This window comes from Myotis davidii, unplaced genomic scaffold (genome assembly GCF_000327345.1).
Source record: "Myotis davidii unplaced genomic scaffold, ASM32734v1 scaffold135, whole genome shotgun sequence".
Taxonomy (NCBI): domain Eukaryota; kingdom Metazoa; phylum Chordata; class Mammalia; order Chiroptera; family Vespertilionidae; genus Myotis; species Myotis davidii.
Window position 1 is genome coordinate 4,997,856 of NW_006289813.1, and position 21,831 is coordinate 5,019,686.

General features: G+C 35.3%; 2 protein-coding genes across 7 annotated transcripts in view; one reads left to right on the forward strand and one right to left on the reverse strand.

Annotated features, from left to right (window-relative positions):
- DIMT1 (DIM1 dimethyladenosine transferase 1 homolog) overlaps positions 1–8,875 on the forward strand; it is a 21,621-nt gene extending 12,746 nt beyond the window's left edge. Inside the window, exons 8-13 of the mRNA XM_006762490.2 lie at positions 1,471–1,594; positions 1,714–1,806; positions 3,072–3,136; positions 4,057–4,120; positions 5,385–5,491; positions 7,247–8,875. Coding sequence (XP_006762553.1) covers positions 1,471–1,594; positions 1,714–1,806; positions 3,072–3,136; positions 4,057–4,120; positions 5,385–5,491; positions 7,247–7,289 — 496 coding nt within the window. The 3' untranslated portion in view covers positions 7,290–8,875. The remainder of the gene's footprint in view (positions 1–1,470; positions 1,595–1,713; positions 1,807–3,071; positions 3,137–4,056; positions 4,121–5,384; positions 5,492–7,246) is intronic.
- Positions 8,876–9,146: 271 nt separating this feature from the next.
- KIF2A (kinesin heavy chain member 2A) overlaps positions 9,147–21,831 on the reverse strand; it is a 34,647-nt gene continuing 21,962 nt past the window's right edge. For 3 of the 6 annotated variants that reach the window (XM_015563075.1, XM_015563074.1, XM_015563073.1), the window contains exons 16-20: positions 19,562–19,675; positions 18,540–18,690; positions 15,934–16,035; positions 13,611–13,746; positions 9,920–10,848 (exon numbers count right to left, since the gene is read on the reverse strand). In XM_015563075.1, coding sequence (XP_015418561.1) covers positions 10,763–10,848; positions 13,611–13,746; positions 15,934–16,035; positions 18,540–18,690; positions 19,562–19,675 — 589 coding nt within the window. In that variant the 3' untranslated portion in view covers positions 9,920–10,762. Of the gene's footprint in view, positions 10,849–13,610; positions 13,747–15,933; positions 16,036–18,539; positions 18,691–19,561; positions 19,676–21,831 lie in introns of all 6 variants that reach the window. The other 3 variants (XM_006762427.2, XM_006762428.2, XM_006762426.2) reach the window with 3 other exon arrangements.

Below are 21,831 nucleotides of genomic sequence, written 5' to 3' on the forward strand. Positions count from 1 at the left end.
GAGAGAGAGAGAGAGAGAGAGAGACACACACACCCAGTGCACGAATTTGTGCACCAGTGGGGTTACTTGGCCTGGCCTCCGGGATCGGGCCAAACTGGCTCTCTGACTGACATCCCCTGAGGGGTCCAGATTGCGAGAGGGCTCAGGCAAGGCCAAGGGACCCCATCGGGGCCCGGGAGGGACTGTGGGAGGCTCCAGGGCATGTCCGGATCATCCTTGCTCAGTCCCGATCCGCTGGACCCCAGCTGCAAGCTAACCTACCAGTCTGAGCGTCTGTCCCCTCGTGGTCAGTGCATGTCATAGCAGCGGTTGAGCGGCCTTAGCATATCATTAGCATATTACACTTTGATTGGTTGAACAGATGACCGGACACTTAGCATATTAGGCTTTTATTATACAGGATAGATGTCTATACAATTGCAGTGGCTTCCTAAAGTGTTTCTAGGATAATCTATACCAATCATTTTCAAACTGCAAGCCAAAAACCCCTTAGTGGTTACAAAATAAATTCAGTGGGTCATGTTTGTCTTTTTTAATTTTTTAATGATATGGAATGGAATATATCAGAGGGTCTTAAGTGCATGTGGCCCAGGTGATTATAGTTTTACAAAACTTTTGTTTAAGTTACATAGGCACATACACATACAGATATTTGTGGCGTGGGTGGCAATGTCAAATGTATTTCTTTCTTTTTTTTTTTTTTTTATATATTTTAGTGATTTTGACAGAGAGGAAGGGAGAGGGATAGAGAGTCAGAAACATCGATGAGAGAGAAACATTGATCAGCTGCCTCCTGCACACCCCCATCTGGGGATGTGACCGCAACCAAGGTACATGCCCTTGACCAGAATTGAACCTGGGACCTTTCAGTCCGCAGGCCTGCGCTCTATCCACTGAGCCAAACCGGTTAGGGCTCAAATGTATTTCTTAATGTGACTTACATTCAAAAAAGTTTGAGTCAAAACCTACCTTTGAAGATGGTCATTTTCTGTTCAAGAACTTCCAAAAGCCTGCCATTGCTTGCTGAATTAGAAAAAAAAAAAAGAACTATATTCCTTAATCTGCTAAATCAGGACACTGATTTCACAACCTGCCTCAATTCTTCCATAAGGGTGTTTGCTACCCCATGAATATAATTTATCTACTGAGCCAATTTAGTTTTTTGGGTTTTGTTTTCCTAGAAGGGGTGAATAGATTGGTGCTGATCTGAAATACTTTTTCATTTGATCATTGAGGGCTTACATTGGCAAGGGGTGAGAGGTATAGCCATTATAAAATGAAAAAAGCCAACTGGGTCATTTTGTGATAATAAAGCTAAGGCTGGTGTTCTATCTTTTAACCAGCTAGACGAATTGTCATGAATTGCAGGTGTTGCTTTGCTGTTTCCTGCTCAAATAAATCTGTTGAAGTTCAAATATATTAATAGTTGAAAGTCACCATTTTCCTTATTCCTTTTTGGTGTCTTTTCAGATGTGCTATACTTATGTTTCAAAGAGAATTTGCTCTCAGACTGGTTGCAAAACCTGGAGATAAGTTATATTGCAGACTCTCAATTAATACACAGCTGTTAGCCCGTGTGGACCATTTAATGAAAGTAAGTGACTATTATTGAACTAATGTGACTTAACTCATCCTCTGGTATCTAGGAGAGCATATTTGATTACTAATTTAGTTATTTTTGAGATGACTACTGAAACATTTTCTAATTAACAGGTTGGAAAGAATAACTTCAGACCACCACCCAAGGTGGAATCCAGTGTTGTAAGAATAGAACCTAAGAATCCGCCACCACCTATCAATTTTCAGGTGAGGTTAAAATGCTAGGTCATTCAGTGGAGGAAAAAAAATGTCCAAGTTGGGAGATGTGTGTCTGTAACAGCAGAAAAATACTGAGTCAACCTAAATGTCCTAACAGGAAAATGTTAATTATGATACATCCTGTGACAGAGTAGATGGAATAATTTGACTCAAGGTAGTTGTGAAGACCACAGAAGCACATGGAAAATGTTCACAAAATGTAAAAAGATTAGAATCCCATTGCATTTTGTTGAGGATTATAGGTATAGAAAACTTTCTATTTGAGTAAGACTTGGAAAACAAGATGAGGTGAAAATAGTTGTTAGAATAATATTTTGTATGGGAAACACCTTTTAATCAAAATTATTTTTGTGATTTAAAAGGGAAGGAAACCAGATCCCTTGATATAAAACCTTACTGCAACCACTTTGGATAAAAACATGCTTGTGTGGTCAATAACTGGTGGTAAATGGAGTGGCTTATCAATCTCTTGGCTGATTAGTGACTTTGAACATGTTTTCATGTCTCTTGGCCTTCGTATGTCCTCCTTCGAAAAGTATTTATTTAGGTCCGTTGCCCATTTTTCGATTGGGTTATCTTCCTTTTGTTAAGTTGTATGAGTTCCCTGTAAATGTTGGAGACTAAACCCTTATTTGAGATAACATTGGCAAATATGTTCTTCCCTGCAGTGGGCTTTCTTGTTGTTTTATTGATGGTTTCTTTTGCTGTGCCAGAAGCTTTTTATTTTGATGCAGTCCCATTTGTTTATTTTATCTTTAGTTTCCATTACCCTAGGAGCTGTATCCGTGAAGATATTGCTTCTGCATGTCTGAGATTTTGCTGCCTGTGGATTCCTCTAAGATTTTTATGGTTTCCTGTCTTACGTTTCAGTCCTTTATTCATTTTGAGTTCATTTTTGTGTATGGTGTAAGTGGTCTAGTTTTATTTTTTTGCATGTATCTGTGAATCATGTTTTTTTGAAAATGACAGATGGCATATGACACTTTAGGTGCCAAAATACTATATTGTTCTTTGTTCAGATGTGGAATAATGTATTTTTTGGAATTGAGGTTAAAATATTCAGTGAGGTGTACAGAAGTTAAAAAAAAGTATACATCTTACTTTTGCATGTGTCAGCCACATCAAGATACAGAACATTTTCATCACTCCAGAAGGTTCGTTCCAGGTTTATATGTTAGGAGAGACAATAATACCTAGCAGGCCTAGAAAACAAATTTGACATTTTGTAAGAAAATATTCATCTTTTCTTTCAGGAATGGGATGGTCTAGTAAGGATCACCTTTGTTAGGAAAAACAAGACACTGTCTGCTGCATTTAAGTAAGTATTTTACTGATTTATAATGTATGAAGGACCAATGCTCCAGACACTGGGCTAACTGCTAGAATTTTGTCCTTTTCCTGAACATGTATATCATAAGCATAATGACTGCCCATGTCCAGACACACTTTACCTTTTTAACTGACTTTGTACTTTGGGAGGCAGAAGAATTTAATGAAGAAAGTTCCTAGAGTTGGGAATTAGATCAGGTTTATTGGCAATACGGGGAAAAAACAAAAACTGACTATATGTATCTCCCTACTTTTTCCTTGGAAAAATAGTGATGAGGGACCCCTTCCACATTTGTGTAAGATTCATTTAATTTTATTTACTTGGAAAAATGTAATAGCATTTTGGGGTACAAGAGAGGTGAAAGGTTTAATTGTATATATATATGTTTTTTTAATACATTAATTTCAGAGAGGGAGAGAAACATCAGTGATGAGAGAATCGATTGGCTTCCTCCTGCACACCCCCCACTGGGGATCAAGCCCAAAGCCCCTGGCATGCACCCTGAGTGGGAATCAAACCGTGACCTTCTGGTTCACAGCTTGATACTCAACTACTGAGCAACATCAGCCTGGCTAGATTTTCTTTTCGTTTTTTTTAGGTGATGTTTTGTGGAGAGTCTGGAATTCCCTTAACATGTTAAGCGCCATGTCAGTCACCAGTTATTGAAATGGAATGGAAGACAAAACAGGCTTGGCGCTTACTGTGTTAAGAACTGGAGATGTTTATTAGGACTTTACTTTTTAAATATAACTATGTAGTTTGTGGGTGTTTCATAAGTTTTAAGTATTCAATACCTTTTTTCATTTCTTAATTTCACCATGTGAAACATTTTTTTATCTGATAATAAAAGGAAATTATTGATAATCTCTAATTTTGGAATAAAAATACTAATGTCATTTATGCTACAGGTCAAGTGCAGTACAGCAGTTATTGGAAAAAAACTACAGAATTCACTGTTCGGTCCATAATACTGTAAGCAGAAAATGTTTGTGATTTCAATTTGTTGTGTTTTAAAATATCCCTCTATTTCTTATTCCTTTCCATCAAGATTCTTTAATTTTGTACATTCCATAAGATCCTTAAAAGACCACAAGCAATGTATAACTACCACAACTTTAACAAGTCAGTGTTCATGTATATTTTATGGAACAGATCTGAGAAATCTCAGTTATTTTACTGTATCTTCTTTAACTACTGATAGCTGTTTCAGCCATAGATTCAACTGAGTCATAATTTCCTCAAAGGTGTAGGCATGTGCAGTTTGCTCAGCTTAAAATAATTGTGACCATCCCTTCTTGTCTGTTGCTCATATAGCAATTATAAATTTTAAATGTCAATACCTAGAAATTGATTAGGATAAAGTAGACTGAATAGCAGATTTCTGGTTGTGAGCTTCATGCCTCTTAATCATTATCTGTGCAACATTTTCTTTAAGCAATTTTGTGTCTGTGAGCACACACAAACATCTATATATAAAAGCCAAGCAACTATAATGACTGGTCACTATGACGTGCACTGCGGCTGTCCAACCAGCCTGATGGGGACGGGGCTGGCCAGCCAACTTCCTGAAGCCTCTCCCCCCTGCTGGCTAGCCTTGATTGGCCTGGTAGAGGTGAGCCAGCCAGACCCCACCCATGCACAAATTCGTGCACTGGGCCCCTAGTGTCCATATATAATGACTATTTATTAGTTCTTTCAAATTAATTAAACAGGACCAAAAAAAGCAAATTCCCATTCTATTTTTGGACTCCTATGGCTTAAGGTATCACATTGCTACCTCCATTTTCTTTTATAGACAAAATCATTAAACATTGCTTAAGAAAATATTAAGCTGGCTTAAGAAAAATCTTTGGATAAAATATGTAAAGTCTGATATATGTAATATTTCGTAAGGGTTGGAGGCCACCTCTTAGAGAAAAATTAAGCTGGAAAAAAGAGATTGGTGCCAAGAAAATGAGTTGTTTTAAAAAGATTAACAGTTGCTTTAAAATTTAGTTTCAGCTCCAATTATTTTGCTATGAAAAGCTGAAACTGATAGAATTTTTTAAAAAGAGGACAATATTCTTGATTCATTCATTGGAGGACTTCTGAGTATTTGGTATGTGCTAAAGATTAATCACTTAGATGCAAGTAATGGACAGATGGTAACTATTTTATGACTTACTGAACTAAAAAGAAATAGAGTCAAGGTGACTTCATTAAAGATATGTTGTTCATTTATTCTGAATCTTGATAGATAATACCAGAAGATTTCAGCATAGCAGATAAAATACAGCAAATCCTAACCAGCACAGGTTTTAGTGACAAGCGGGCCCGTTCCATGGACATAGATGACTTCATCAGGTAATTACATTTTTCTTTTCCTAAGTGTTTACATTTCTTTACTGTGACACCTTAAGATTAGAGATTTAAAGGCTTGTAAGCGGTGTAAAGTGCTACCAGGGAGTTATTGCATAGCACTTCCAAGGCATAGAATGGTGATTGGTGCAGAAGATGGAGGCGAGTTAGCTGCAGCAGAGTGAACATTTTAAGAACAGGAGTAAATAACAGTCCTAGCCGGAGATGCCTGTGTCAGTGTGTTGTGGTGTGTATGCTCCTCCCCTTTAACTCCCTCCTCCAACTCCCTATTCATAACCTACTGTAGGCGGAAGAACCCTAAGACATGTAGTTGGATCTCACTTTTTTCTTTCCTTTTTTTAAAAGATATATTTCTTAATTGATTTCAGAGAGGGAGAGGGAGAGATAGAAACATCAATGATGAGTGAGAATTATTGATTGGCTGCCTTCTGCAAGCCTCCTACTGGGAATCGAGCCCGCAACCAGGCATGTGCCCTTCACTGGAATCGAACCTGGGAACCTTTAGTCCCCAAGCCAACGCTCTTTCCATTGAGCCAAACCGGCTAGGGCTCTCACTTTTTTCTTTATTGGGCATATCTATTGTTGAATAGACCCTAAGCATGAAATAGTTTGTTACAATCATATCTGGTTATCATTTATAATTGCTTTAGTAATATAGTTACTTGTTTTGTAATTATCTGGGCAATGTACACCAAAATTTATTTTCCTTGAATTATACAAGTCTCGTGAAAATAGTGTAAGGGTTCAGTTACCCAGGTAATTATTAGGCTGTACTCACTGTTTTTAATCACTAACACTTTGGTTTCCTCATAAACCATCACTTAATATAGAAATTTTTGCTAATTTTTAGCTAATTCATTTTTAAAGCTTCGATGGTCTAGGGCTGTGGTTGGCAAACTGAGGCTCGTGAGCCACATGCGGCTCTTTGGCCTCTTGAGTGTGGCTCTTCCACAAAATACCACGTGTGGGCGTGCACGTACAGTGCGATTGAAACTTCATGGCCCATGGGCAGAAGTCAGTATTTTGTGGAAGAGCTGGTATTTTGTGGAAAAGCCACACTCAGGGGGCCAAAGAGCCACATGTGGCTCGCGAGCCGCGGTTTGCCGAGCACTGGTCTAGGGGCCAAATTAAAAAAAACAAGGGTAGATGGTTACAAAAGTCATCGGTTTGACTTTTCTAAGCTGGAAACACAGTTCTATATAACTAAGACAAGTAGGGTTTACATTTTATATTGGCAGGTTAGTAATATTACTGAGTCTTTATTCAATGTTAATCCCCTAAGTTAAATATTACTCATAAATACCTAGCTTCCTTTTTTAGACATTCTAACCCATCTTGACCTGTTCCTACGAGCCATCCTAAAACTAATCTCCGGTTTAAATAGAAATATTTCCTCTTATTTTCTTTCATTCTCACCAAATTTCTTCCAGTCTTCTTAATCACCATGTTGAAACCATTGCTAATGAGCTCTTAGGTCTGGGATAGTAGAGTTCTATGATGCTTTTAGTCCAATTCATAATTTAAGACACACAGGCTATGACAAAAAGAAGTATTAAAAAGATGGGTCTTATACATTTAGTTGGTGAATGTTTCTTTAATGACTAGTGTTCCAAGTGGGTGGGCTTCATAGGTTTGCTGATGTGTTCATGTTTTAGAATTCATGGTTTAGGAACTATATGCACTGATTGTTATGTGCTACAGATTAGTTTTTTAATATCATCTTACTTTGGCTCTTTTCAGATTGCTACATGGATTCAATGCAGAAGGTATCCATTTTTCTTAGGTATCTGGAAAACAGAATTTTCAAACTCAAGAAAAGAAACTTGAATTATATATTTTTAATAATTTGAGAAGATATGTATGCTTTTCCTCCACTGGGACACTGTGCTTGACTATTTTTGATTTAATGTTACTATTACTAGTAATTAGTCCAAATTTCTAAGGAACTTAAGTCAATTTTAAGTTCCCAAGGTTTTTTTTCGGTTTGTTTTTAATATTTAACACAGGGCAGGGTCCAGTCTATACATGATAATTTTCAAGAGCCACAGACACAACTTGACAAACTTCATTTCTAACAGGTTGTTGTATAAAGATGTTACTCTATTTTCTATGTTATATATTAATGTGAAGACCAATTTAGGCCTTCAACTCTTTAGTCCTTTATTCTTCAGGTATAAAGTTAAATATGCTTAACTGAGTCACATATTCCCCATATCATTTATTATTCATATGTACAGTAAAACAATTTTATTTTAATCTTGTTTCTCTGTTTATCCTATATAACTTCTATCACTGCCTAGCTACCCCTTTACTTATCCTGTAACATCACAGTTACATCAGGGTTCTGGTAAGCTTGAGTCTGCTCCTGAGATCATGTGGTGCCAGACATTACTTCTGGCCATGATTCCTTACCTGTAAATAAGGATGCTCAACTAGAATGTGAAATGAATTATAAGATTGTATGTTTTTTCTTGGGGAGATAGTAATTGTTTTAACGAAATTTCCAGAGGTTTTAGAAATCAAAACTTCATTTAAAATATCTGCACATCAACTTCGAAACAAACAAAACTCAACCAGTAATTTTCCCACAAGAATAGGCTCCCAGTATTCCTCCTATAACTTCTGGATAATGAAAATTTCCAGCACTTTTATATACCTGATGCTTAGCTATAATCTATTTAAAATGTAAGGATGAAAATTTCAATAGATGTCACAACCATATCTTAATTAGTTACTATGTCTAAATCATTATCAATATTGTTAATATTCTTTAATAAAGAATTATATATAATAGCTGATTATTTATATAAGGAAATAAAAATATCTTCATTTTTTATGCCTACCTTAACAGAAGTGTTTCAAATTATTTTAACAAAGGTACACTGAGTAAACCTAGAAAGGAAGTTAATTTGTTTACCTAAACAGATTATTTTTCAAATATTCCTATATAATGAAAATAATGTATTTTTGTTACTTATTAATAGGAATATCAGCTTTCAAGTCTGAGAAAGTAAAGAATGTTTAATTCAGATCCAAATTCTTTTTAAATAGCTGTATCAAGCCACTTTTTTTATAAATATTATACTTGGGTAGCTTTTTTTAAATATCAAAAAACTTTACTTTGCAAAATTCACTTGTACTATTTCTATTCTTACAGGAAAATTCTAAGGTTTATTCATTCAGCTTTTCCTCTACACCCTAGTATCTGCTGAGTTTTAGTCCCTTTTCTGGCCCTTAGTTTCCCTATCTGTAAAACTGAAATACTGGATTATACTACCAAGATCTTTTCTGGTGTACTGATTTTTTATATACCTTGATTACTGATCAGAATGAAGCCATTATAGAATAAAGCAGCACATTTAAATATAAGGGGACCGTCTAGAGATAGTATCCATCTATTTTAAGTAAGACTAATCTGTTGTGCTTTACAATAAGAAAACTCAAACCTTTTTATTGTCCTTTGAAGGTTGGTTAGGCTCAAAAACTACCTTTCTAAACAGCCTCTGCAAGGTCAATAGTTCTCCATTCTTCCTCTTCTCTTTGAAATAAACACAAATAGAACATATCTTACAGCTGCAAGAAAACCTGAGTTCCTTCCAAAACAAAGGTGATTATATTGAAGAAAATTATCTCTAAACTCATTCCGTAGATTCCATTTATTAGTAAGCACATTGTGAAAAATCTACATTTGTTCTAGAATTCAAGTTTACAGAGGAGCATTTCACCATGGTATTCAGATATCCCACAACTGCCCTCTGAGTTGTCTGAAGTGAAGTAGCGAATCTGGCTCATGTGACTCTACTAGTATTCATAGCTTCCCTGTGGCTCAAAGGAATGAGCTATTATTTTCCTAGAGTAAGTCAAAACAAGATATCCTTGGGAGATTTTTTGTTGTTAATACACTCCTGGATTCTCTTAGGAGCTGAGGGAAATGTTCTAGAGAGATATATAAATTGTTTAACAAAATATTTACATGAGAAGTAGCCAGTTTTCTTCCTTGGAGTAGCAATCTGTAAAAATAAATGCTACCATATAAAAAGTAGCACACCCTAGACCAATTTATTGGTGAGAATTTGGTGGTTCTCACCAAATAATGGTGAAACATCATACATTAGGTAATGGACGGAGCTTGGGTTAGATCTGTCTTTTAAAGCAAAGTCAACTCTTGTTAGCTTAATTCACTTTCAAGGGATTTATGTACTGTCTATACTTGGCTTAAACTAACAGTTCTATTATGGACTACTTCCAATGTATTATGTAAATGTTCATGCATCAGAAGCCAATTTCCTTTAACAGTACATTTAAAAGGTACCGTTTGGGATGCTAATGGACACTTCAACTTAAGTAATGGTATTTTTAAGGAGCAAATTGCACTATTAGTCTTGTTAATAACACACTGGAACACACTGCATATATATGTATTATCCTAAGATAAAACTCTTCTCAGAATTCCATTACTTTTTATTATACATCAACTAGTTTATATTTTCTTTACAAAGAAAATGCTAAGAAAATTATATCACATGTTAAAAGTTTTAAAACCATAATTCCAGATTTCTTTACATATAAGATGGAGTGGTCCAGCAGCTATGTCCACTGTCACAGACTTTAGTTCCATTCAATGATATGGCACATCCTGCAAAATTAACTAGCAACACACAAAAAATGTCTCAAATACAGTAAAAATGTACACACAATAAAGGTAATTTACAATGACAAATAAGGAATGTAATTTAACTTGGCTGTGCATCAGAAATTCAGGGTCAATAGCCTTAGTCAAGGCACAAAGCAGAAAGAGGTGAGCACAGCTGTCCCTAAGAGTGGCACGGTATGTACAATCACAGATGAGGTATGCATGCACACAAAGGATTTAAAACTGCTCAGTCTTGCTACGAAAATTGAACCGAGTTAAAAGGAAATGCTGTGGCTTCCCCCTACTACTCACCCCTGGATCAAGTCCACAATCTTACTTCATCATATAGAAAATAAAATTGGTAAGGATCTCCAAAAGTAAATCACTATTTGGGTAAATGAAACAAAATGCTTCACTATTACCAAATCTTGGTTGTGCCGTCTGGACTAGAAGCATTTTGTAGACAAAGTTGTGTTTCACAAAACTGAAATGTCATTCAGGTGAAGGGACAAGACATTTTCCACAGACAATTAAAATTTCAAACTTCCAAATGGCCCTTACAGCTGAACCTTGTATGTTAAAACAGTGAGGGTTCTGGGGATCCTTTAGCAGCAAATACCAACTTAAAGGGCACGGGGTCTCTTAGGGTTGATTTGCTTGCTGGCCTGTTCTTCTTCTTGTAGAGCTGCACGAAAAGATTTCACTTTATCTTGGAAAAAGAAAAGAACAGGGAGTAAGTACCACATCATAGGCAACACAATATACAACTTCATGGGTATCAAGTTGGCTCGCTTATTTCGTAATCTTAACTCAAGATTTTTCTTTTGTTTTTTTTGTTGCCCAAAAACTCAGAACTAAATACAATGCTCAACTATAGCAGCAGTTTCATTATAGATTCCTAGAAATACCTGCTTTTGCTATTGTCAACAGGTTTCTGTTTGGCATTTTTTACAACGTTCAATTTCAATTTGTATTCCTTTTGGAGTGTAGACAGGCTTTATATGTGTGTAAAATATGTACAGTTATGTCCAAAAGGAACACTATGAATCTTATTAAACTGTAAAGCAGACATTTCTTCTCTCAATGTTAGAAAATTTCTACTCCCAATGACTATTTTATCTTTTTTAAAATTTTATTTATTTATTTTATTATTTTTTTCTATTTTATCTTTTTAAGCTATGAATTTTAAGAAAGAAATAGTGGCTAGGGAAGGGGATTAAGGGGTAATGCATTTCTTGGTCTTAAAATTCTATTACCCGTCTACCATATACTGACTCAGAGTCATTTAAGAATAAAAAATAGTTAAGTAAATTGGCAGAGGCATCTTCCTATAACAATGGTTCTCAAGCAGGGTGATTTTATTTTTATATATTTTATTGATTTTTTACAGAGAGGAAGGGAGAGAGACAGAAACATCGATGAGAGAGAAACATCGATCAGCTGCCTCCTGCACACCTCCTACTGGGGATGTGCCTGCAACCAAGGTACATGCCCTTGACCGGAATCGAACCTGGGACCTTTCAGTTTGCAGGCCGACGCTCTGTCCACTGAACCAAACCGGTTAGGGCAACCAGGGTGATTTTAGCCCCAGCCTCCTACTCTGGGGACATTTGATAATTCCTACGGAAATTTTTGATTGCCACAACTGGAGTAGTGCTACTGTCATCTAGTCTGGAGACCAGGATGCTGGTAAGCACTGTGCAATGCACAGGACAGCACCCCTCAACAGAATTATCCAACTTAAAACAGTCTTCAGAAGAAAAGGAAGCTGCAAATTTCTTTCCTTCAGAAATACAATGATGTTTTTAAAAAGCTGACTTTTCTAAAATTTAGACAGAAAATTAAGGATTTCTGGATCTGTTGGCTGCTAATATAATGGCTCTTAAACTTCTTAATACCAAAATTATGCCTGGACGATAAAACATTTCTAAGAAAAAACTGAATAATATATAACTAGATAGTAATTTCTTAAAAGTTATTGATATGCTTTATATACATGAATGAGAGAATTAAGGGAAAGAAGTCAACTAAGTTAAAAGCTATATATAAACAGAAAAAACCTCGAATGCCTTATGCTCTATCTTCTGAATAAAATGCATATAGAAAAACTTTATGAATTATGGAAGATTAGAAAAATGATCAAAACACTTTAAATCAAGGCGTGAACATGAAGAGTATGAAAAACAAAAGTAAATTTTAGAAACCCTACATTTGCACAACTGAAGTTGGGGAAATGCTGACTCCATCTATATATATAAAAGCCTCAGTGACCGTTAGGACCGAACAACCGGAACGACAGGCTGACCAGTCACTATGATGCGCACTGACCACCAGGGGCAGATGCTCAACGCAGGAGCTGCCCCCTGGTGGTCAGTGTGCTCCCACAGCCAACCTCCTGTGGACAGCCAACTGCCTGTGGTCCCTCCCCCCAGCCGCTGCCCCCCATTGGCCCCTGGTGCTAAACCATTTGTAGACTACCTATTTTGGGGTCAGCGTTTCTTATATAGCAGAGCAGCTCCCTTGTTGCGACCTATAATGAGCCCTCGACACAAGGGTTTGTCTCACTCTTGTCCTCTCCCTTCCCAGGGGGCCCACACACCGCAGCTGCGTGGCGGCAAGGGGGTGGTGGTGTAGGGCACTGTGGGGTGGTGATGGGGCCTATGGGCCCCGGGCTGGGATGGGTAACTGGGGGTTGGTGGTGGTGGGCATGGTCCCTTTCCCAGGGGGTCCAAGGGCTGGCTCCAGCAGGCCAGGCCTAGGGAACCCACCCATGATCGAATTTGTGCACGAGGCCTCTAGTAGGATATGATGTCAAATAACCAACTTCACAAAGGACCTATTTTTAAAAATTAAGCAGCTTTGGTGCTAAAAACTAGCAATTTCAATCTGATGTTATGTTGTACTGCATATACACACTGATGCCCACTCAGATATAAATGGAGACAGCTAATTTGCCAATGCCTAAAAACCTAGCACATACAGTAAATAAATGCATATATGAAGCTGCAGATAAGCTAATTAAAAAGCCAAGCAGACATTACATGTGAATAAGCCACATACTTCTAGAAATCTTCCTCTTTTTCAAAACAAGTGTTCAAAGGAAAACATGACATTAGATGCATAGAAGAAGATGTAGATAGGTGGCTATAGAAAGATGACCCTGAATAGATCTAAACCAAGGAAAACAATTCTGAAAAGCACTGGCCTACTGAACTAAAATGACTAATGGGTCTATAAAACTTACAAATTTCTTAAAATACATTTTCCCTCTAATCTTATTTTCTCAAAAGACTGAAAGAAAAAAGACTAGTGAGCACTTGAAATGGTATTCCATGTTTCTTTTTCAAAAAACAGAATGGTTGGTATGCCTATACACCTCTAAAAAGATGTTAAGTGTTGCCCATAATTTTCACTTCAGATGCTCTTTTGCAATTAAGCAGATTTCAAACATTAAAATGAAAAAAGAATTACCCCGCAGCTCAGTTAAAATGTCTATTTTTTGCTCAAGAATAGCTTCAAGTTGTGTAGCATATGAATCTACATCATAGTCTACTTCTTCAGTCATCTCTAGAAGAGCCTTTTCATCTTCTAACCATCGAATAGATTCCTAAAAGGACAAAAATTCCATTAATCCAGTAAGCCTCTTTATAAGACAGAAACTAATTTACAAATTTTACATATGTTAAATATCATCAAACACACTCAAGATGGTATTCTCTAAAATATTACCATAAAACATCTTTATATACAGAGTAACATTAAGAAATATTTCTAGTGGGGATAAGGACTCATATGTAATAACTTAATAAAAAAATTTAAAAAAAGAAAAAATATTTCTAGATTCAAATACAAATATTATAGACAAAGTGAGATGGCTTAATTTTTCTACTTTTATTCTACCTTGTATGTGTATGTGTGTTTTTTTCTCTTTCTTTGGAGGTGGTGGTGGTGGTGAGAGGATGGAATGGAATGGAATGAATCAAACACGTAAATATCAATGAGCAGAGTAAGTCTCAAAACCTCAATAGCTATCTCTAAAACAGGGAAATAATGGATGTAAGAAAGCTAATGAGCAATCTAATGAAATCTATAGTAGCCTAGAACTTGTAAATCATCTGGAATTAACATATACATTGGGGCCTCACAGTTGGGCCAAAGAGGTAGCTCTAAATTCAGAACACTAGTTTTTCAAATTATTGTGACTCTAAGAACCAATGGATAGCCAATCTTAGAAGAGTCAAGTGAACCACTAAATAGTAGTTATTCACCATTCATAAATACTTCAAGGAAAACCCTCATTCTTAACTGATTTTAGATATGTGGAATTTATGAGTTTATCTTCTAGCAATGTCATGAATCATAAGAATTTATAACACTATCACATCTTCCAAATTAGAATTTTTGGATATAAAAAAGGATACTTTCTAGATTGTTAGAGTACACATAATTTCAATTTTCCAAATATCAATGAAATTTAATGGCTAATTATAACTATGTGTCACCAGGCAGAACTGGTTAACCTAGATATAGTTAACTATTAGAAAACTGTATATGTGTCAATTAAAAGACAAACCCAGTATTTGTTTTTCCTTCAGCTATATACTTAATTTTTAAAAAACAAAACCTTATTTTGAGAAATGACAGATCACAGTATAAAGGGACAATAAATGGAATTATAAAAATATTGGCTTGAAAGTCAGAGCACACAGTTCTGCCAATAAATCAAACTTTTAGAATTCAACATAAAGTGGCACAATGGGAAATGGTTTTTATGGGACACCTTGCTCCAAAAGGGCACAATTTTCCTAGAATTACAAGGGTCCTTTCTTAATTAAATCTAAACACATAGACCTCTACAGATTCTTATGATAAAGGTTTGACTAAAACTGTAACAGTTTTAATAATGTATAACCTGTTCTAAAATTATAAAGTTTTTTATATTTTTGAGCCCTTCATCCAGGCACTTGAATGGCCTAGAAAGGAACATTAATACTTGTTTAGAGAAGATTTCTTCAACATCAGGGAAGGAATACAGGTTGATAGGGAGACACTAAGCTATTGTTCACTTTTTCTCAGAAGGTATTTATAGTACTCCAGAAAGGCAGGGTGAGGGTGGGGTGGGGAAGGCAAGCTGACTATACAGTCTTCTATAACGACATGAAATGTTCTCTTCACTTTCCCATCACCTCCTCATAGGTATCACCTGCAAGGCTATTTTCTAGTTTAAAGGGGTGGGGGGAGGCAAAGGATGATCATACAGTAAAAGTGTTTGTAAAAGGTTGAACACACAGTGAAATGAATACTGTACCTAAGAACCTACTGCCACCCCTCACTCATCTGCCACTGACAGCTCAGTCAGAGCAGTTACTGTCCCTCCCTGAAGCCTTCCTTTCTACGAAGACTGACACCTCCTCAACTGCTCTGATAATCTTTAGAAGAATTTTTTCCTTACTGCTGTCCTGACATGAAGACACTCAATATACTCACCTAACATGAAAAAAAGGGATATTGGAGGGCAGAAGTTCAATCCTCTAAAAATGGACAACTGACAAAAGCAAATAAAATGGGAGAATGGTAGTAAATAAACTAGATCTTTAAAGAAAGGTTATTTGTAACCACCGTTCAAATTTTATACTCAAAATTTGCCCTATCATATGTGCTACAAATATATATATATCTGCATACACACAAACAAGTATTTTTTTTTAGATTTCTGTGGGAGTCAAAAATTGTTAGAGTTTTTAGTTAATTTCTCTAAAGAAACATTTTGATGAAAGGTCCTGTCTTACTTTACCTGGAACACTGCCCTGTGATCTTCTACAACTTGTTCTTCCATTTCTACCATTTGTGAGACAGCTTCGTGGAAAGTAAACAATTGTGGAGAAACCTCTTCTTCCTTAAAATAAAAAGTTTAAAAATTACAACAGAGTTTATATTTTTAAATGTAATGTAATGTAAATGTTTTTCTATGTTATTTACAAAAATGTATTCAGAAACAGAGGAAAACTCCTAAAATATACCATAAAAAGCAAAGCCACAAGTCCTTTTTTTGAAAATTTTAATATATTTTTATTGATTTCAGAGAGGAAGGAAGGAGAGAGATAGAAACGTCAATGATAACAGAGAATCACTGATCGGCTAACTCCTGCACACCCCCTACTGTGGATCGAGCCTGAAACCCAGGAATGTGCCCTTAAGCAGAATAGAACCAGGGACCTTTTAGTCCACAGGCCGACACTCAATCCACTGAGCCAAACTGGCTAGCGCCAAAATTTCTTTTTATGGGTAAAAACACTTAATGTAACACTCAAAAAGACATCCCAAAATTAAGTATATCAGTAAAGGATAATTTTCACTGAGTCCAGGCACTTTAATGCAAAATTACAGCCCGCCTTCCCCTCCCCCCGGCCCCCAAAGCAATCACTTTTGGAATAGCACAACTTTTCAAAAATCTTTATTGCTGACTATAAATATACTGAAATATTTCCTCAGTATTAATTTTCACTAACAATTTAAGTCATATATATGTCTTTAAATTTCTTTTCACCAAAAGCACAATATCAAATTGGTATTCTGAAGGTCTCAATTCTTAAAAAAAAAACCACAAAAAACCCTGTCAAAATGCTATCGTTTGTTAAATCTGATTGCTTTCTGTATGTTTGAAATGTTTAGTAACATTTCATAATTTAAAAATTTGATTTCCCAATTATTCACAAGATATTATAAAAATATGTGCCCACTGCCCTAGCCAGTTTGGCTCACTGGATAGAGCATCGGCCTGGGGACTGAAGGGTCCCAGGTTCGATTCCGGTCAAGGGCATGTACCTTGGTTGTGGGCACATCCCCAGTAGGGGGTGTGCAGGAGGCAGCTGATTGATGTTTCTCTCTCATCGATGTTTCTAGCTCTCTATCCCTCTCCCTTCTCTCTGTAAAAAATCAAGAAAATATCTTAAAAAAAATGTGCCCACTGTATAAAGACAAAAGTGTAAAGAAGTAAAAAGACACAAAAAATACACATTTTCACATAGTTACTTTAATATACTGAGGGATTCCTTACTGTTTGTGAGATATAAAAGTTATTTATATAGTTGTTTAACTTCACTTTTTAAATGTATAATCCATATCTTTTTTTAAACTATATTTTTAAAATATAATTTTATTGATTTCAGAAAGGAAGGAAGGAGAGACAGAAACATCAATGATAAGAATCATTGATTGCTGCCTCCTGCATGGCTCCAACAGGGACCAAGCCCGCAACCTGTACATGTACTCTAACAGGAAATTGAACTGTGTCCTGGTACATAGGTCTATGGTCAAGCACTGACCCACACCGGCTGGGCACCAGGTTTGATTTTTGCTCATGCATCCTTTTAATACATACTCATGTGACCATAGTTAATTTTGTTTTTAAGCTTTATATATGTTATAATGTAAATCCTATTTTTTAAATATTTTATTGATTTTTTACAGAGAGGAAGGGAGAGAGATAGAGAGCTAGAAACATCGATGAGAGAGAAACATTGATCAGCCACCTCCTGCACATCTCCCACTGGAGATGTGCCCGCAACCCAGGTACATGCCCTTGATCGGAATCGAACCTGGGACCCTTGAGTCTGCAGGCCGATGCTCTAATAATCCTATTTTTTAAATATTTTATTGATTTTTTACAGAGAGGAAGGGAGAGAGATAGAGAGCTAGAAACATCGAGGAGAGAGAAACATTGATCAGCCACCTCCTGCACATCTCCCACTGGAGATGTGCCCGCAACCCAGGTACATGCCCTTGATCGGAATCGAACCTGGGACCCTTGAGTCTGCAGGCCGATGCTCTATCCACTGAGCCAAACTGGTTTTGGCCAAGTATAATTCTTAAAACTTATTTTTCCCTATGTTACTTTAAAAATTCCCAAATTTTAATAACAGTATAAAATCCGAGAAAAATGAAGTGTAGATCAGAGGTCAGCAAACTTTCTTAAAGGGCCAGATAGTACATATTTTGAACTTGTGAGCGATATCATTTTTGTCACTTCTGTTGAGGTAAGAAAGTAGTCAGATAACCCATAAATGAATGAGCATAGCCATGTTTCAATAAAACTTTATTTATAAAAACAGATGGCTGGCTCATAGCCTGTACAGACACATTGTGAAGATACTGCAGGTTCAATTCCAGACCATTTCAATAAAGCGAATATCTCAATAAAGGAAGTCCTAATCTTTTTGCTGGTGAGGGTCTTGTCTTCAATCTATAAAAAATATCCCATCTGAGAAGTGTAATAAAATGAAGCACAATAAATTAAGTATGCCTATAGTTTGCTGATCCCTAATTTAGATTTCAATTATCAAGTTCTGCTACTGATGAAATGAACTAAGATTAGATAATTACAACTATATTGTCACTCACATTTTGTTCACAAAGAAGTTTTAGATCATCTCTCTGAGGGGAACTCCCCACACCCCACTGTGCCTCTAAGTCATCAATCTGATTTGGTGGATGGTGCATTATTGGACGAACATCACCAGCAGCAGTTGGATCCACAGTCAGTTCTTTTACCCTGTAAACATATAAGAGGCATCTAAAATTAATAAAGACTTACACAGAAAAAACAAAATACCAACTTATTCAATATAAAGACAATTTAACATATTAAGATTGATGATGTCAGTTTTGCAGATCAAATTTACCTGAAGTCTGTGGAAACCCTAAAGGGATGTTTAACCTTACAAAATTTATTTAGGTAACTATACAATTACTTCTAATGAAATTATTGTACATAATAAGTGAGAATTAGCAAAGTATGTGAATCAGTATTTCAAAGTAAGAGACTGCTGTTCAAATTATATGAACAGAAAAATGCTAACAATGGCACTTAGATCAATCAATGAATCTTTGCCAAAATCAGAGAATTTAATACATGTACAGATTTTTGGTAGTTCTAATGCCCAATTTAAATAGTTACATGTGAAATAACCTTATTCTACTGTATACTATAAAATGTAAATTAGTTCCATTATTTAAAAAATGTTTACCCATTATACTTAAATTTACAGACTTGCGTATACTTTCTAAGTCAAGAGGGCCCTTATTTCCTTGCACATAAGGAAATTTACAATAGCATACAGAATAAAGGTAAACTTTTCATTTTAAACAAGACAGTTCATTTTTAATGGTAGATGTGCAAAGATGACATCACCCTTAAAAATATGAGACAAAATAAGAAGCCTGAATTCTAAATAAACATTTTAAAGCAAATAAATTAATAAAGTACATGGAAATAAAGATCATGCAGTTACAACCACCACCTGCCAAACAAAATGAAAAATAAAATGGCTCAGGACAAAATAAATGTAAATGAAATATTTATACACAGCACAATTCAAAAGAAACTATTAAAATAAATATCTTATGTATAGAATGAACTAGACCTGGTAATCGAAGGAGAAAAGTCGTCATACTCATAAGAAGGAGAGAGATCAGGGCGACTGCCACTACCCTGTGAGAAGGGAATGTCTGATGGACTAATTCCAAACTCCTTTACTCTGCAGCACCAAAAGAGCAACAGATTAAAATAAAATGCTCTTGTAAAGACAGCAATGCATATTTCAAACTTTCATTTAGTATTCAGTTTAATTTGTTTAACAAAAGATATCAACACTGTAATGACTTAATGCATTAGAATATTTAAAAAATAATCCATTTTAAGATTTAAAAATCCCTCTGTCCTACAGATTCCTTACTACATAGTCCTTCCTTTTCTGGTATATTTCCCCCTTTTCTCATGACCCTTTCTAGAAGTTTAACTAGACCCTCAATAAATCTGAAATGTCCCTTATTTAACTACATGGCTACTCAATCTAATTTCCTTGTGTAATCAATACCATGAATATTTTGTTTAATAACATTAATGAGGCCTCAACATTCTTGCAGTCTTTTCAAACTAAACACAAGACAATTAAGTCCTAATGACAATACATTGTTTGTAACAAATTAACTAATTTCTCCTATGCCTATTGAATGGTATCAGCTATGAAGCATCCTTGGTATAAATTGAGAAAATAGTCACTCAAATAATTTTGTGTTTGGTGATTCAGATGAAGAACGCTGGTTGAGAAAAGCCTTTAGTAATGGAATTTAAATTGCTTTTGCTAATGTCTCTAGGTTATATTTAACCAAATTGAGGCTTTTCTGACACAATTTTTGTGATTCCCTATGTTCTTTTTCAGTCAATCACATTTCACAGTAGTAGGTAATATTTATTAAATACTTCCTATATATCAGGTATTATTAGTAATTTATAGGCATTATATTATTTAATACTTAAGATAATCTTGTGATATTATCGCATTTTACAGATGAGAAATGGCTCAGAGTAATAAAGTATCTTACCCAATGTCATTTAATGAGAATAATCATAACTGAGGTTCTAACTTAGCTTTTACTATAAATCTTATATTAAACACTTCATAAACTAATCATATTCTGTTTCTCCCACTATTTATCTTAGGTTGAACTAAATGAATTACTGTTTTTATAGGTCAAAAGTAATTATTATCAAACTAATAATGTAATGTATATCAAATCAATACATTTCTACCTACAATCATTCTTTGCTATTGGTAATATCTATACCAAAGATTCAATACTGGATTCATCTGCCTTTTATCCTTTATAGTCACTTTGGAAAGCTTATTTACTATACCTGCTGACAAATCTAGATTTCTAATACTACTTGACTCTTTTTACTCCCAACCCCATTTCTTATTCTCTTAAGAATCTCCTAATTTAGATAACCTAAACACACTTTTCCTCTTGCTCAACCTAAATACTTTTAAATGCAGCAATTATTTATCTCTCTCCAATGAGAACTATCAAGGGAGGTTGAAAAATCTTTATTCACAGCGATTTGGAAATAAGAGGCAGATTTCTTTGTCTCAGCTGGTTAGTCATGTTGCAAATGAATTACATTACATTATAATAAATTAAAACATTTTACTTGAACCTAAATAAACTAGAGCAATGGCCAGACAGGGCATTTTCACATTAGGGAGATTCTTTTATAGACAGAAGTCTGAACACACAGAGCGTTTTTATTTATTTTAATTATACAACATGGCAATATTCTACTATACAAAGCCATTCCTCATCTTTCCCACAAACAATTTTGAAATAAGAGGCATTTTAAATTAATGATTGAACCCCCACAATACCAAAAATATTTATTGTACGGATCAAATAAAAATTTTATAATGTTTGCAGCTATAAGTTCATAATTCAAAGTTTAAAAGGGAAATAAATTTAGAAATAAAGTTATATTTAAGAAGCTATTATATCTTAACACATTGTGGATGGATCATGAGAATTCTCGCTTCATATTACACAGTGTTTTACAAGTATCTTACTTTAAAAAGATATTAGCTTGTAAGAACATTTAAGAAATAACTTCAAAATGCAATGGGTATTTAATTTTAAAGAGTGCCTTTAACATTTATGTAAAACGTTTTTTTGTACTCATTCAATAGAAACTTATCTGGCCACTGGGTAAAGCTAGCAATAAAACTACTGGTCCACATGAAGATACAACATAAGCCACCAGACTTTTTGTAATGAGAATCACTACATAAAAATTTCATCACCCCCCCCAATTATAAAATTAATAAAAGACAAGTATTTATTAACCACATACATGTTTCCCCCA